Raw genomic sequence first — 17,659 nt, 5'->3', positions numbered from 1 at the left:
TAGATCAAATGTAATTTACCTTTGAGAAAAGTCATAGCTGCTGCGATAAATCACCTGCCTCTCTGGTTGTTTAGAGATGATGTACTTGATACAAATAGGCTCAAAATTACTCATACCTCTGGGAGAACTAGATTTAAAGCCAACATATATTTTTATGATAGAAAATGACAATCACCCCCCTGATGAGAGGCACCTCAAGAGAAATAATGTCTGTTTTTATGTATAGATAAACACAAAACAGAGTATTAGAGCCACAGTAAGAAAATAAAGAAATAAAATACAATTACGAGAATAAACTCGTATGAGAATGAAATCATAATATTATGGAAATAAAGTGGTAATAATGCAAGAATAAAGTCATAATCTTACCAGACTAAAGGTATAATGTTATGACTTTATTATATTAATATTTCAAATCACTTTACAAGTACCAAATCACACAAAAATATAAAATCTGATCAATTCTACACGGTCCAGTCACATAGACATATTTAAATTGAGTTACATTCCAATTAAATCCTGGTAACAATGAAATGCAGACAAATACATTTTATAAAGTGAGTTATATTCTGAGTTTAACAGGGAGTCTATCAAGAGAAGATCAAACTGGAAAGATTTCACCTCTTAATTTTAGAAATCATGCAGTAGCATTTTGGATAAGCTGGAGGGTTTTTACTGAATAATCTGTGTTTCCTCTTAACAAAGAATTAGTGGAGACTGGCCTGGAAGTAACAAATGCATGGAATAACATTTCTGCGTCACTCTGGAACAGGATGTTTTCAACTTTCAGAGTATTCTGGAGGTGAAGAAATGGCTTAGAAAATTTATATTAAAAATTAAATTTATTAAAGAACAGAAAAACTACACTTTAATGTTTAATTAGAAAAAACCTTAACATTGTAAAGGAATCTCCAATTAAAAATAGTTCTTGAAGTTAGCTTCTAAACCAATAAACAGAGGTTTTTTAAAGCTCATATGACATAAAGGCATCACAATTTGTAATAAATATGAGACATAAAGCTAACCAGAGGAAACAGTTTTACATCTGAATAAAACATAGATGTCATAAAAAAAAGTTATGGTTATTTACAAAAACTATTTCGAAAACAACAATAAAAATGCAAACTTTGACATTTAAGAGTAAGAGACAAAATCTCTATACAAACAATATCAAAACTGGACAAAAATCAGACAATAAACCAACAAGCCTCTGCTTCGTATATAAAAATATTTGTGTAAGTATTCATGAATGTGGGTGATTTTAGGTATTCTACCTCTCCGACTCTACAGCAATGGGCCACAAGCCCATGTCCTGTAAGAGTTCTTCCTCTAGTATCAGGTCATCGCTGTACTCCGTTAAGTCCAGACGGTGAATTTCCTTTGGGGGCGTTTCTGGTTTTTCAGGTTCCTGGAGACAAAGGAAGATTTGAAATACAGTCAATCAGGTTTATTTCCTTAGCATATTTCAGCAACTAGGCAGTTGCTTTACATTAAGATGTAACCAGGTGACTCTGAACCCATTCAAACACTGAATAAATGCTTAGAACAGATAAATGTGTGGATGTGCCACAACTTCCTCCAACTGAACAGAAACAAAACCGAAGTTATTATCATTGGACCTAAGAGGAACGACTTAGAATCAACACACTGCTTCAGTTATTACAGCTGGAAACCAGTGATCAGGAATGAAATCTGGGTGTAGTGAAGGACTCTGACCTGAACATTCAGAGGCACATAAAGACAGTTACAAAGTTGGCCTTCTATCACCTGAAGAATAAAATTTGATGGATTGATTGATTCACATCTCCCAAAACAAACCAGAGATTCCAGTCAGACAAACTGCAGTATGTTTAAGGAGTACCAAGTGTGGCTGGGTGTGAATTCACCCTTAGATATCAATTTTCTGCAGAACTTTTATGCTAATCATCAAATATAATTTGGGTCCTTAGTTATTGTTTTGCTAGTAGAAAACCAAACTATTCTACTAGTATGTTTCCTCCCTTCCTCTCCAAATATGCACATAATGATTAAAAAAAAACATCTCAAGAAGCAATACATATGGAGGTTAACTTGCAGCTCTCCTTTGGTAGAGAAACAAACATTACCTGCCTTCATACTGCAGCGGCTATCCAGCCCGAGATGGAAACACTTATCCCTTAATAGATTTAGCCTATATAGTTAGCAAAGAGCTTGCCAGACACTGCCTGGTAATACATACACTATCCTCTGTGGTCAGTATCAAATAACATGAAGAATGAATTAAACATGAGGCTAGGAAAAAAGAAGAGACACTGATAAAAATGCAGACACACAAAGAGGGCCAGGCTGCTGCCTCCTTTTCCAGAGTGTACTGACAAATGTTTTATTTGACTTAAATACATTTAAATGTTGCTCAAAAATGTTGTTGGAGAGCAGCTTGGAATCTTAGATAACGGTACAATATGCTTTTTCAGACAGCTAAACATATAAACTTGTTAGCAGCTTCACTTGAACAGATTTTTTTCTGCATCTTCTCTATCTACCTTCTTTGTTCAGATTTCTGCACAAATGACTAAAACTGTTCAGGACATAAAACATGTCTTACCTTTTTCAGTTTCGTCCTGTGTTCCTCCTCCTCCTTTTTCTGTTTAGTCCAGAATTCTTCCCTCTTTAAGTAGTCCTTCAAACTCTCTGCTTCAAGATCAAAGTATTTCTTCATGCTTAAACTCTGCAAATAACAAAAAAAAAAAATCAGATTTATTTGTGACCACTAACTGCTGTGCATTTTATTGGGATTTTATGTGACAGACCAACACAAATTGCAGCACAATTTTGAAGTTAAGGAAAAAGGACAAAATAATCCTGCCACACCCATGTTTCATGCTACTGTTTCGTGTTACGTTTCTTCCACAGGTTCTTTTTAAATGTAGGTCAAAGCGTTTAAGTCAGGTCTCCAACCACGGGTTCTAATTTGACATTTCTGCTGTGTTCCCAGTATAACTTGTGTCAAACATGCCTGTTAGCTTAGGTTTTGGGAAGTTTAGAATTGTGCCATCCTCTTGTGGAGAATTGAACTGTACTGTAAATTGTTCAAAGCTTAGAATATTGCTTTATAACCTAAACCTACATTAAACTTCTTCAGAACTTTATTCCTTAGCTGTCTGCTATGTTCCTTGATCCTTTATGATGCTGTTTGGTCACTAATGTTCTCTGACACACCTCAGATCTTCACAGAGCAGCTGTATTTATGAGATTAAACCACACACAGGTGGACTCTATTTCCTAATTAGAGGACTGCTGAAGCAATTGGTTGCACTTGAGTTTAATTATTGATATCAGAGTAGAAGGGGCTGAGTACATGAGAATTTTGTTCTTCACACAACATTTTCCTTCAACTTCAAAATCATGTGCTATTGTTCATAGGGTCCTGTCAAAAAAGACAATAAAATACAAAAGGTTTTGTGTTTGTAAAAGTGCAAACTGTAAAAAACGTCAAATGGAAATGAATATTTTTGCATGGTTATACTTAGGGTTAGGTAAACAATTAACGGCTGAAATTAGAACATGTCATGAGAAATGTTTCTCAGACTTATTATTATAAATTATTTTGAACAAACAAACCAGTCTAGCTCTCACCTCATGCCTAGAAGGAAGAAAGAGGGTCTTTGGTATTTCAAAAATACGAACAACCCCAAGATCATCTGCAACAGCCAGGAAGTGCTGCTTGGCTGGAGGCAGAGAACAATTTAAATAAGCAGCCTGCTGACTCACTGAACACAGAGCTAAACTTTGAGAAAATAAACAAAACATGTAGAGGTGTAATGTGACAACAGCAGTGAAAAATATCTTTAAATAGTCAATTTGAAAAAGTACATGTCAACACAGGTAGGAGCTTGGGAGTGACATTCCCAGTTGTTGTGAATGGTAGTTGAGGAACACACAAATTAGCTTTCATTTGATAATTTCTGTCATTCATGCCATCAATCATGCCATGTTACCCTCTGCTTACAGCCTTCCCCTTTCTCTCTGCTACGCTACAGCTTCTCCCCATCAGCAGAGTCTGTTATGAATGCCCAAGCGTGCACACAAGCATGATTGCCAGCTATGAGGCCCTCCTCCTGGTTCTGATTGGTTGTTTTTGAATGGGAGCGGTGCATTTCTTCAGACAGCAACAGTAGCACAGGGAGGAGGTGGACAAGCTTAATTGTTTCTGAGATTATCTGTCGCATATTATACTGTCACAACATCATGTCAGTTTTAACAAATATGTAAAAACAAACATATATATTTTTTAAGAAAAGTTACATATACAAGTTTTAATGTAACCGGAAGCGCGTGTGTTTTCTCACCCGTGAAACTGCAGGCTTTCATGCAGGTAATCTTGCTTTTGCTGATATGAGGGTGGAGCTGTAGTGGTTCACTGCTGTTTTTTAGCAGGTCCCATATCTCAACACTGCCATCTGTTTTTCCAATGAAGAAAACAGCCGGTCGGGACAGCGACCAGCATCCCACAGTGCACTCCTGCTCAAAGTATTGCGATGCAACCAGTGGGCCGTCCTGCATGCAGCAGTTTCAGGGAAAAGGTGAATGCAACTTTATACATTTTAACAGCAAATCTAAAGTTATTTTTTGGTAACTTGGTCAGTTATCTGTCAAATGCCTAAATGATGTTTAGTTGTTTAGAGTAAAATGGGGAAACAAATTACTGTAGATACAACAAATTACTGTAGATATGCAACATACAGTAAGGAAAAGCCCATTATAAATATCAAAGCCAAATATTGTTTTATAGCTTAACTGTGCTTAACTGGTATCAGAGCAAAACTGGCATATGCTCACCACATTCTGCAGATTATAATCTCAAAAAACACACAAAGAACTGTTCTTCTAATGTGACAAAATTTGTAAAATTTCAAGAGGTGTGAATCCTTCTGCAAGGGACTATATATTAAATCAAAATTTAATATATTATATTAAATAATATGACCAATATAACCTCGTATGGTGTATGTATTTACTCTGGGCACATAATTTATGCTCAGTGGACTTGTTTTAGTGTAGTTACCATGACTCCCTCTTTCCAAATGGCAAAGTTCCAGCCTCCTGTTGACAAAAGAATGTCTTTGAAGAATGGAGATCGCTGCACTGTGTTCACCAGCCAATGATGGCTGCTGAAACACGCGAAGGGTTTGGAACCTGGGAGCGCAGCAGCACATTATGAGAAAAGGCATGTTTTACTTGGCAGAATACTGATTGTGATTTCCAGTCTCAGTCACAATAAATGATGAAGACAAGTCACACTTCTGTAATCCTATACATTTCCTGAGGGTAATTAAATTTAGCATGGCTGCCAAAGGATAAGAGTGATTTAAAAGGGATATACAGTAGGTGTCAGATTTATTGTTATAAAACTGAAAAACAAAAGTTTAACAGTTCAGTTTATTGTGATGAATGTCTTGGTTTGATAAGAAAGTGCTTACACATGGTAAAGAATATATTGTTTAGGCCCCTTTTAAACAACCTAGAAATATGGCAGCACTCACTGTGCGGGCGCCCAGAGTCGTCGCTTTCCAGTTTCCAGTCAGAGTAAATGATCTCTCCATTCTGGCAGTGAAAACATGACAGCTTATTCATCAGAGAATAAACCTACACACACCTGACAGTTTCTTAACCATTCAAAGCCAATGTTCTGTCATGATCTTAGCTTTAAAAAAAACTTCAGCAATTTTACAAAAGATTGCAACGTAAACTGAAGTGAGTTTGGGAAAAAAAGACTTGTAGAAAAAAACCCTGAAAAAATACTGTTGTGGATTTGGTTTTTGAAGTTTTGACATTTTGAAGTTTTACCTCTGTCCCAACAAAAAACTTGGTATTGATGTTGTCCATCTCCTTCAGTTTTTCAGATGCAGGTATCTTGAGTTGGCTGTAGTCAAGAAGGACCTCTGTCCCCTTTGTTTCTTTGTCTCTTTCTGAGTGGAAAAACAAGGTTAAAGTGTTAATCACTATTCTACCAACTAAGAGAGAGATGGCTTAACTCCTTAGAAAAACACAGAAAAAAGAGGAACAGTTTGAGTCAGTGGTGTATGCTTAATGTAAGGAAATAACAAAGATCGGATTGATGCCGTCTGCATTGTACTCTCACCATTAACAACATGATGGGAAGACAAAAGGGGGAAGATAAGGAGAGGTGTATCTGGTGAGTGGGGTGGGAAAAGAATAAGAGGAATGAAGAAAAAAGCTGGGAAAGAGGGTTCTCTAAAAAAAAAGGGACTTGCTAGGGAAGCATACAACCAAATGTGTGTTATTAAGGAAAAAGTTATTTAAAGCAGCCTTTCCCCCATTCATTTTAATCATCATAATGAGAGTAAAAATAACTAACTTTGAGTAACTTTTTAAAACCACTATCTGGCCAAAGCATTGAGATTTTTGATGACCTTACTGGTCAGAAATGTCAGAGTCGTTCAAGCCAGAAAATCTGCTTTTTTTGCTCAGCAGCTGATTTCCTGGTGCATTTCTATTGCACATTTTCAGAATTCACTTTTCCATTTAAAAATGTGTGAAGAAAACAGTAAGACTATGTTGCACCGCGGCAGAAATTGATTCAGTGCTGCCCAAGGACATGGCTGTTTAATAGTTACACAGTGACCGTGAAGCCTGCTGACAATAACGTGGCGTGTAAAATCATGCAAAGTATATCTGTTGTGCTACAAATGACTGTTAAATGGCTCCACTTTTAGAAATAGCAGTGAATACCGGAGTCAACACAAAGACATACCTTGTCAGTAAGATAGGCAAACTCCTTAAGCTGAACCAAAATATTCATCATATTCATTAAAATCTTAATTGGTGAGTGCTTGGGTTAAGTGAAAAAAAGATGACCTTGCAGCAAATTAACCAGCCAGCTACCAAAGTAATGTTTATAGAGCCGGACCTTCGTCCAGACAAAGATAGGTCTCTTCTTGACCAGCATGGACACATTCAACCTTCCTCAAGCTTTCTGAGCAAGATATTACAAAGAGCTGACAGTGAGCAAGGCCAGTGCTTTGCTACCAGAAATTAGTTTATTTTGGAAAAAAGACTCTTACTAGAGTGGTGGGAAACTCAAGGAAGACAGCCTCACCGTGCTCATCAATGAAATCAACTTTTCAAACCAAAACAAAACAAAATCTTTGTTAATGGGAAAATATTATGTATTTTCCAGGCACATAGTGTCATTTTATAGCACAATCAAGAAACTATGTTTGGCTGTTATAAAATTCTATGTATATCAAATACGACCTAAAAGAAGTTTCACTTCATAATTTAAAGCCTGGAAATTGGGTCTCTGTCTCTTTAAGAACTCCTGATTTTTCCAAAGCTCCGCCTTCAGGGAGTCATCACAACATGGCTCCTCTATTCATCCTTAAACAATGTTTTGACCAGCGCTGCTCTGAGAAGTAGCTCGTATAATGAGCTCTGCGGATGCACAGCAGGTAAACAGCAGGTGTTTGCTAATTACTGATGGCTAGTCTGAAGGAGCTAAGTGAGAAAGTTGCAGGGGAGGGATACTCTATAATGCTGAAGCCTAGACGTTTGAAAATTGTAGGACCATGGAGGAGCAGCACCTCGAAGGTGTCGCTAAGTCCAACCAGGAATTTTGAATAACTAAATGGTTGCCATAGGAGATTAAAGGATTTCTTAAAAATGCATAAAAAAATCAAAGCAACACTCCAGTTATGTTTTTGATGAGGGAAAAACATTATAACATATCATAAAGGTCAAAAAAGTTAATTTTACACAATACTGCCCCTTCAAATAAATGTTAAATTTGTAACATTTCTAAATTTCTATGGCAAAAGTATTAAAATTAATACAAAAATGAAATATCTCTTCTTTGGCCGTACCTGTAGGAGTGATGAAATTTTCAATGCTGAACTTCATAGGAACATATTCTCCTTTGGTATCAATCTTTGACAGTGAAACCTGACAAATGACACAAGATAAAAGATCCTTGATTCTGCATCATTCTATTACCTTTCATATTTCAATTCCTTATGGAATATAATGCATATTAAAATTAGCTTAGGTTCTACACATCACAAATTCCCAAAGCTAAATTACTCTGAACATTGGTTTCCAAGTCCTGTCCAGATGTTTGAAAGTTTCAGGAACGCTACAGGTCGTCATCGGGGTCTTATGGTCGACAGTCGGCGTGCTCTCTGTAGGTGTGTTCGAAAACTCAGCTGGAAGTCTCACGTCCCAAAAACGAAGAGTGCTATGGAGCAAAATGAGGCAAAAAGGTCAAACCTGGAAACGGACGAAAACTTAAAATCAGAAGTTCAAATTCAAACACACACATCGAGGTGGTTCCTTGAGTTCCTTTAAATCTAACTTTCAAACATTTTGTGTTTTTCAAAAAATGGACAATGTTTTATTCCTCAGGCCTACCAGTCAGGGGAGCAGGTGATAATCTGAATCGAGACTTTCTGCTTGTTCTCCACTGGTAAGCCCATCATAGTAACCTTATCAGAGAAAAAGTTACAAAATCAATGCCAAAATGTAAGCTTTGTACAAACTAAATAAAATGCAAATCGTAATTATCAGAATTTCATTTGTAAAAAAAAATTAGAAAAATCATGCATTCTTTTCCTCCTATTTCACAATTATGCTTTCTGTTTGTCTAAAACAAACAGAAAGAGAGACAGATGTGTTTGACCATGTGAAAAAGTTACTATTTTGTACAGCAAAGTAGGATGTTAATCTTTCCCCTGAGGGAACTTTGATGCTTACATTTTTCATCCATCTTGATGAATACACGACGTGAAAATGATTTATGACGATCCTCTATAGAGGTGAGGAGTAGGCGCCAACAGGAAAAAAGAAACTGCAAGGCGCATACCAACACTTTAATAAACGTTCCTTTTTGTCATCTTGGTAGTAAGCGGCATATCCCAGAATTGACTTTGAGGAACAGTCTATATCTTCTCCGTAAATCTCTATATGCACTTACAAAAACAATGACTCTTTAGAGTTTACATTTGGTCTACTATTTACATGAAATATAATGCTATATTCACACAAAAAGAACACCCTTTTCATCAAGAGGACATTTTCTACTTATTAGCCATACTCTAGTTTAGAACATGTCTTTATTTCAAAGTTGCCTCTAATTCTTCAACGTTTAACTTTTCTGTACCTCGAATGTTGGCGGCAGCCACTGCACGTCAGTAACCGGGGCTTTGTGGCTGCTCTCTAAGGCTGACACCGCACAGAATCGCACAATAGGAATATTCTCTTTGCTGTCGTTGAGGTCCTGGAGAGACAGCAAACACAAAAAGACACTGTACAGTAAAATCTGACAAATCAATCGAATCAGGCAGATTCTACTCAGCACAAAAGCCATTCAAAATGCTTCAGCAGGATATCAAAATACACAAAAGTCCAAAGAATTCAAATTTAATCCAAATACTTGAATGTTTTTTTTTTGCTATGATATCAATATGTATGCATGGGGAAAAAAAACATTCCACATGCAGCCTTCATAAAAAGAAACAAGTTAAACCAAAGTGATTTATCTGGAAGGCCGTTGGCAGATATACAGTATGTACATGTTCCATAGATCCCAACATCCAAATTAAGTCCTTTTAACCAGCACAACTGCTATTGTTTACTCTGCAAACAGCAGAGAGAAAAGTGATCTGATTTAGCAGAACGTTATCTTGCATAAGGGGACAAACCACGGTGGTAGATGGGGAGTTGTGTAACAGCTGGCACTATGCTGTGTTGACTCAAGAGAATTAAGAGCAAACAAAGATAGAGAAAGGGAGAAGGATGTTAGGGGAGGAGTAAAGGAGAATAAAGCAGAGAGGAGAGGGATGGAGACAGCAGTTCCACTGTAGAGACCATAACAACACACAAAGTAAATGTGGGGACCTAGTACATGTGTCTGTTTAAATACAGCAGCATCAGTGCAGTTAGCCAAAACTCACTAAGTCGGACACAATTCCAGCTACGGTGAAAAGTTTGTGGATTGTTAAATGCAAAGTCTGCTCCAAGTCAGCCAATTGAAAAGCACTGCTATCAGTTACTAAGAAAATGTATATAAATGGATTAAGCTTTAGAAAAGTGGAAATAAAAAGTTTAAAAATTTAACGCAATATTCTGGCATTTGGCAAAGTCTATATATATTTGTACTTACAAACTTGTCCGAATTTATTGATTCCCTTCTACTGCCGGGTTGTGTTGCCTGTATGAAGGTGACATGAGCAGAGATGTCCCACAACAAAACCTGAAACACGAGTTAACGAACAAAATCAGTCAGTAGAGGGCAACAGCTGAGCGTGGAACATAACACTTAAATGAGAGTAGTATTTTATAGTGGGCTAAAGAGCAGACCTGTGTGAAGAAAGAAATAATTTTGAACTTTTCAGAGTATAAGTAACAGGAAAGGTGGTACCGTAAAAAAAAAACATCACCTGGCCATTTAAACAGCCCCCAACAATAATATTTGGATTGGAGGGGGAGAACTGGAATGCAAGAATGTCGTCTGGGCATTCAAGGAGAAACTGCAAAAAAAATAATAAAAAGAGAAAAACAAAAAGATAATGTACTACAGACAAAACATAAACACTGCATTTCACAGAAACCTATGTACAGTACATTGCAAAAGTATTCATATACTTTGAATTTCTCCACATTCTGTCACATTACAGTTTAAAAGGTCAATGTACTTCACTATATGCCCATGGTATCGACGTAGGAGCTGCAGAGATTTAAAGCTCAGATGAGAGAATGTGTTAACAGGAATTCACAAGTATGGCCTTTATGGAAGAGGAGCCTGAAAATAGCCAGACAACAGAAGTCCTGTACACAATTTGCCACATTCCAAGTACGGAATGTAGCAAACCTTCTGGTTGTCTGGTCAGATGAGATAAAAATTATATTTTTTGGAATATTTTTCTTCATGAGGGACAGGGAATGTGGTCAGAGTCTACGGGAGGATTGATGAAGCTAAACACGGCGCAATCCTGGAAGAAAACCTGCAGAGGGGCTGCAAAAGTCTTAAGACTTACCACCAGAGCTACAACTGAACAGCTGAAATAATAGCAAATTCATGTATTAGAATGGAAAAGTCCAGACCAGAATCTAATTGGGAACCTGTGGCAAGGTTGGAAAATAAATCATTCAGTCTTTTTGAACTTGAGCAGTTTTCTAAAGAATATGCAACAGTTCTAGGCTCCTGATGTGAAAAGCTGCAAGAACGATAAAGGAGTATGAATACTTTAGCCAGGAAGATTCAGATATCATGTGAGTTTTTATTCACTGCAGTCTTCCATCTTGTCTGTTAATGCAAGGTTTGTCTTACAATACAACAATCCATTAGCATCAACTGCATTTCATCAGATATGGGTATAAAGTTCCACACACCCCCACTTTAGCCAATGAAGTAATGGGTGACTCAAGCTCCAGAGAAGATTTACATCACACAGAAGTGGTATTACATTACTTTAGCTGCTCAGATTTATTGACTGGGAGCCTATGGTCAAATCAATAGGTGCTCTCAAATTTTCCTACAGCAAACAATAGTCCTGAATGACAAAGTGCAATTCATTCCAGCTGTTTCTCCTAAAAGCTTTTCTCCAAGAGATGTGCAAGAGATTTCTTTACTTGTGTGTTGGAGGGTTTTCTTGTTTGCTTATCACACCTGGGGACTGGAGGGGTTGGAGAAGCTGTAGAAGACAATGAGAGGAGGACCGGAGACTGTCTCTGCAAGCTCCTCGTGTCTTTTTGTCATGGCCACAGCAATTACACCTGCAGCATACACACACGCACACACACAAAAACCCCACAAATAATTACCGTATGTTTTCAACCATCAACATAATTAAAGCATCTTTGCATTACTTTTCTGTTCTTGATGGGAAGATAAAAGCTTAATTGCTTTAAAATGTTGCACTTTACCATGTATTGTAGGGTGCCAGTTGAGGCAACTAATTGTTTTGTTTTTAGAGAACTTCTGATCTGTGAAGACCTGATGGAGCACCAGAGTATCGGACACCTGCCCTGACCAGTCACAAGCTTCAAGCCCCGTCGCCAGAGCCTTCCAGTCATCCAGAAACACGTTTATGATCTCTTCCTGCTGCAGGGCAAACAACATCCTAAAACCAAAAAGCAGTACAACTGACTGTGCTAATAGGCAATCTTATCCAATGTCACTGGAATGGGTGGGAGTTTTATATTTTCTCAAAAATAGTTGGTTGAGTCTGATTGGATGGGAAAACTGCCAATCAAAATCATTTATGTCTTACCTGGGAATCTGTGCTTTACAAAAATTCATCAGGCTCTGTTCTTTAAGAATCGTTTCTTTTTCCTCAGTGCTGAACTCTCTTGGTTCATACTGTGTGAAGGTGTCCTTTGGAACCATCCTGCAAAGCAAAACAATGTTGATAAGGAATATATACGTTGTTGTTCCAGGTAGACATCTTTCAATCTGTTTCCGACTCAAAGGCCAGAACCTTTCAGTCTTTTTGTGCTGATTAAATCTGTTTTAAGCCCAAAGGTTCATCATATTATACCTCATTGTCTGGCAACTGTTGGTCTGTATCATGGGAACAGCCTGCACTCCACAATCAGTCAGCAGTTTCTTGATCTTGAATTTACTGTCTTCATAAGAAGTACACTCCAAGTGGCTATCCTTTGACACTGCACAGTCGCGGTCTGAAAAACAGACCTTCGATTGAACTGCCCGGTCCACTCTTAATTTGAGCCTCAGCTGATGAGGACAAGAAGACAAAATCAATAGAATAGCAGCAAATGTATTTTATTTAACTTTACTCTGCATATGTGTTTTTTAATATTGTGATATGCCTTTTCTCTCGTCTCCTTGATAGGTTCTTCTATTTCCTTCTCGCTACCAAGAGAAATCCAAAATTGTGGTCTTTTGTCAGCCATAAGCAGCTCTTCACCCTCTGGGGACTGGATGACAGAGACAGAATAAGACTGGGTTATGGAGTTGAAAATAAATGTTTTATAAAATCCATTAACTCGTACTGTAGTAGCAGATTTTGAGTGACAAAGTTTTGGAAACTAAAGTTGAAGCTCTTAAGAGTTTTATGCTAAATTACATAATGCACCAAACATATGAAATATTTTTGTTATAGAATGGCAAACTGAACATGTTTTGTGAAAGTAATGAACATAAAAAAAACTGCATGCTCACTTTCAGTATTCGATCCTTGCTTTCTGGTGTCAGAACCAAGTAGAAGAACTGGCCGTAAGTGAGGTTTGAATCAAAAACCAACAACATCTCTTCCTCTGGGTATGCCTGTTCAGAACAATGACACCGAGTTCACACTAAGACATGCAAAGACATCAATGAAATGTAGGAGTTAGATTCTAAACATGGAAAAGATAATCACGCCTGATGAGACTGCATCAGCCCCTGAGGAGGCGCTAACATCTAATAAGAGTAATGTGCTAGAAGGGATTCTGGCAAAATATGAGTAAGCTTCAACCAGCTAGTTTGCTCACACAATCCTTGTTTTATGATCCATGTATCGTCATAGCAGCTCCGTTTTTTTGTTTATTTGTCTGAATGACTCTTACAAGCACTGTTTGTTTCACTGGGCTGAAATCAGAAACTGCAGCTCTTCTCTTCATGTCGTCTATGATGTCGTCTTTCTTGAGCAGTTTGAAAGGGCTCTTCTCTGTGACGTCTTCATCAATACGGCAGTTGAAGAGCTCCTGAGTGGCCGACGTCAGGACCAGGGGGAAGATATCCTCAGGGTGACCTGGAGGAGAAAATTCAGAATCATTTTTTAAATCTCATTCTCTTGGAAGTTTGTTGTTGTTCACAAACCTGTAAGACAATTGAAAACAATCCAAGTGAGAGGAATAAAACTAAATCGATGTACAAAAAGAATATGAAGATTTTCTTTCATCTTAAAGCGTATAAACTGAGCATGTCTAAAATTCTGATTTTTGTGCCTTATTTTTTGTATAGTGAACTTGATATTGAAAACACACATTCATATGATCTCTTGGTTCAGATTACATGAAATGAGTTAAATTGGAATTACAATGTAGAGGGCTTGAGTTTCCTTTTTCTTTTTCTTGAGCATTTTCCAAAAGTTGTGTTTTGTGGAAACAATGTACAGAATGGTGTGAGCCTAGCCTACACACTTTTCCAAAATGAGTCATTGTCTGGAGAAAGAGAGAACGATTCCCTGACCTGCTAATTCCAAAAGAGTGCTAAACAAAACCCAAATGAATGAGCTCTGTTTCTTCATTTTCGCAGGTTTCAAGTGTTGAGGAAGTCTTTCCTCTATAGAAATCAGTATCACCCACATACAAGTTGGTCCTAAAAAACACAAAGGCTCTGTTTTCATTTATTAAGTGGAGATCATGGTCAACTTTGAAATTTCATACAAACAAGATTCAGCTTCAAAACCCTGAACGCCCGCGATAAAGAAGAACAAACTTTGGCTGAGTGACATTGTGAAAGATTTTTCACCTACTGACTTTTTCGCAGCATGTTAGTTCAATCTGTCTTATGGATCCTTACTAAGTCACAGCAACATGACAAATAAGTCAGAAATTATAAATAAGAAGAGACTGAAAATGACAATAAAATATGGAGATTAAAAGCAAATAAAACATTTGTTCTCATGGTGTAAAATACACAAAGGAACATTTTTCCCCTTATGTTTCATATCAAATACACATATCATGCACCTGCCCCTCCTCAAACATCCAGCTATTACTGCTAAACACTGTCACCTGTAATAATACTGTTACCTTACATTAAAACACTGCTGAATGACTACTGGAAGACTTTTTTAGCTGTTGTGATTGATTTTATTTTACATGTTAGATGTCTTTGAATGCTCCTCCATCTCAGTTGTATCTCAGTCAAGGGAACACAGAAGTAAACAGGACTCTGCATAATAACAGTTTTCCTCCTCCTTGCGGTCTCTCTCTTCAAAGTCCTTCCACAAGGTTGCTGAGGGGACCGGGGAATGCTTAAGTAAAGCTAGAGTAACCACTTCCCAGCTGGGCGTGTCAGCCTTTTCCACTCACACCACTTAGGCTTCGTGCCAAATCATTGTAGTGGAAACTCACACCCCTCATTTCAGAAAGATATGTGCCAATCGTGGTATTTGTGTTCACAGAGAATGTTTGTTTAGGAGGAAAAAAAAGAGTATGATGTACAATGTTCCTCGTACCCCAAGAGTACAATTAAATTGCATTTGTTGTCTGCTGCTGAAAATTATTCTAAATTAGGTCTCTCTTTTCTTGCTTAATTCACCAAAGGCTTGTCAGCACACAATGTCCTCTGTATTTACATCCATCTCTATGTTTCTCAGGAATTAGAACCCGAGTCTAAGCATTTCTATTGGGTTTAAGTGACTTAGAGTGTGTTGGAAATGTATTCTAATTAATGACATTTTCTTAAACTTTGTCACATTACAATCGTTAACTGTATTATTGGGATTTTATGGGATACAACTTGAAAATCGTAGTTCATAATTGTGAAAATGGTAGGAACAGAATGCATAGTTTTCACCAAATTTTAAACTGTGGCTTCTTTCTATATTTATTGCCCAGCCCTATTGTTAATTGTTTTGTAGCATTATTTTTTTTTTTTCCAGGATTTTTCCATCCATCCTTCCAATCGACGCTAAGCTTCTTCTTTGTTGCGGCTGAGAAAAAGGATGATGACAGCAGCAGATAAAGTTCAAGGGCTTTGGTTGCTTTTACAAGGTACATTGCTTGGAGTAAACAAAACATAATTGTGTGAGAAGGCCTATATTATAGCTGATCAGAAGATCTTTTTTTAATTTCACAACTAAAAGTCAGCGCATGTAAGATTAACCACTGACTTTTGGGTTAAAACTCGGGTTTAGGTTAAGTGAAAGGCTTCACACATTCGTCCATGACGAATGTGTGAAAGTTTTAAAAAGCAAATCAATATAGGTCTGTTTCTGAGAAAGAAAAGGAATTTGGTAAAAACTGATTTTAAGGAAAAACAGAAATGGACAAAACGAAATATAGCATTATAATGAAAACAGTCATTGATCTATTTAGGTAGTTAAAAAGCTTGATTTCAAGAATGAATGCAAGACTAAACTAAGAGGGACCCAATGCTGAGAGAGCATGTCCAGAGACAACGCAATAGATGACATTATAGATTCTGTGTTATCTTAAATGAACTCGAATTATCTTAAATGAACTGGCAAAATGGGAAAAAAAACTCTCAAGAGTGTTCTGTGTGAATTCTAAAGAAAAACCACACTAGCAGATGTGTCAAGAGACCAGTTATAAAAATAATTTATAAGAATAAAAGATTAATGTTTCGTGAGATTAATATGAAGTGTGTTTTCCAAACTTCAATACAGAAGTAATGAAATTACATCTGGTTTTTTTTTTTGTTTTTTTTTCTTTTGCTGCAAAAATTACAAGCGTACCAAAGTTCTCTTACCTAAACCTGTAGAAGGCCGACTGGCTTTGCCTGAAATGGAAATAATTCCTTCCATTAGAGATTGTAAAAGAGTAAATATACATATAGTCATGTTCAAAAAAATTACATAATGTCTTCTGATTTAGTGCCTCATAACAACATTAATAATAGAAATCTTTAAGCAGGTATTAAATATCATCATTATCTAAACACTCACCTTTTCCTTTCCCTTTCCCTTTCCCTTTCCCTCTTCCTTTACTTGGTGATCTTTTCTTTGCCTTAGGAGCCATCCTTCTTCTTTGGATCAACAGGTTCACTGAGGATAAAGTGACATCTATCCAAAAGAGGCAGAGATTCAATCAACTATTTTGAAAATCACTGTCTATTTGTGACTGGAACTTGACTTCAGTCAGCGGGATTACGAACAAAATCAGTGTATATGCTGACATCTTGTGGAGAATACATGAATTGCAATGAATTTATGTTTCTCAGGGTCAATTAAATCAATGTACGAATAAAGAACATTAAGGTTCCTTATTGGTTAGAAAATTGTAGTATACTGAAATAAATATTATGCTCAATAGTACGTTATTTGATTTTTATTAGTTGCTTTTGGCCTTGAACAATAAACAGTCAATAAATTAATACATGTTCTAAGAAATAATACTTAAACAAGGAGTAAGAGGCGGTCCTTGGAAAGTTAGGTATTAAAATGTAAGTTTGTAGCCTACAACCAGGACAAATATTTTATGAAGCGATTTATAAAATCTTAATTTTTCTTTCAGGATTCTGTGTTTTGTACATAACTCTGCTTAGGTCTCATCACCGTGTTTAAAATGAACGCCAATGATTTACTTTGATGTTACTTTTAATAAATACGGAATTCTAACTGCTTTTTGCTAACAAACATTTGCAACCACACAAAAGCGCGTGTAGTTTGAGACAAAGTATTAAACTGTTTTGCTCACCAGGATACTGCTGTAGCTATTCACCTCAGGTTTTGGAGACATACCGTGCGGTTTGTTTTGCCCCCCAAAAAACTGACTACCTTGAATAAATTATCTTCAGCTGCTGATAAAAAAAATACATAGATTAAGACCAGATAATATACAAATAAATAACTCTTACCGGTGGTTTAAGCCATATATTGAACTCCTGTATCACTAAAAGCAACTGCTCGTCAGTTGTGGACTGTTTGGTTGCCCAGGGTGACAAAAGAGGGCGGAGAAACTCACTGACAGA

The 17,659-nt window shown here is 36.9% G+C and overlaps 2 protein-coding genes across 2 annotated transcripts; both read right to left on the bottom strand.

The window, feature by feature from the left end:
* Positions 1–400: 400 nt before the first annotated feature.
* Positions 401–12,772, bottom strand: LOC116725276 (WD repeat-containing protein 63-like; the record flags this gene model as incomplete). Its single annotated transcript, XM_032571215.1, has 17 exons — positions 401–1,408; positions 2,585–2,707; positions 3,616–3,707; positions 4,329–4,536; positions 5,045–5,175; positions 5,523–5,583; positions 5,827–5,948; positions 7,863–7,941; positions 8,080–8,233; positions 8,407–8,480; positions 9,155–9,271; positions 10,157–10,246; positions 10,434–10,523; positions 11,663–11,769; positions 11,920–12,116; positions 12,267–12,383; positions 12,534–12,772. Coding segments are annotated over 17 exons (2,139 nt in total), but the record flags the coding sequence as incomplete, so codon positions are not given.
* A 183-nt stretch (positions 12,773–12,955) lies between these two features.
* LOC116725277 (WD repeat-containing protein 63-like) lies at positions 12,956–17,637 on the bottom strand. Its single transcript, XM_032571216.1, has 5 exons — positions 17,546–17,637; positions 16,635–16,751; positions 16,439–16,468; positions 13,564–13,748; positions 12,956–13,282 (listed from the first exon to the last, which is right to left on the bottom strand). The coding sequence occupies exons 2-5, from the start codon at positions 16,705–16,707 to the stop codon at positions 13,079–13,081; spliced, it is 492 nt and encodes a 163-aa protein (XP_032427107.1). The 5' UTR covers positions 16,708–16,751; positions 17,546–17,637; the 3' UTR covers positions 12,956–13,078.
* Between the last annotated feature and the right edge of the window lie 22 nt (positions 17,638–17,659).

Source organism: Xiphophorus hellerii, chromosome 9 (assembly GCF_003331165.1).
Source record: "Xiphophorus hellerii strain 12219 chromosome 9, Xiphophorus_hellerii-4.1, whole genome shotgun sequence".
Classification (NCBI taxonomy): Eukaryota; Metazoa; Chordata; class Actinopteri; order Cyprinodontiformes; family Poeciliidae; genus Xiphophorus; species Xiphophorus hellerii.
Note: the sequence above shows the minus strand (reverse complement) of the source record. Positions and strands in the feature narration are given on the sequence as shown.

Coding starts and splice junctions, on each gene's coding strand:
- LOC116725277 (XM_032571216.1), bottom strand. CDS start 16,707: ATGGCTCCTAAGGCAAAGAAAAGATCACCAAGTAAAGGAAGAGGGAAA. Junction 16,469..16,634: donor AGGGAAAGGGAAAGGAAAAG/GTGAGTGTTTAG, acceptor TTTCCATTTCAG/GCAAAGCCAGTCGGCCTTCT. Junction 13,283..13,563: donor CAGTGAAACAAACAGTGCTT/GTAAGAGTCATT, acceptor TGTTCTGAACAG/GCATACCCAGAGGAAGAGAT.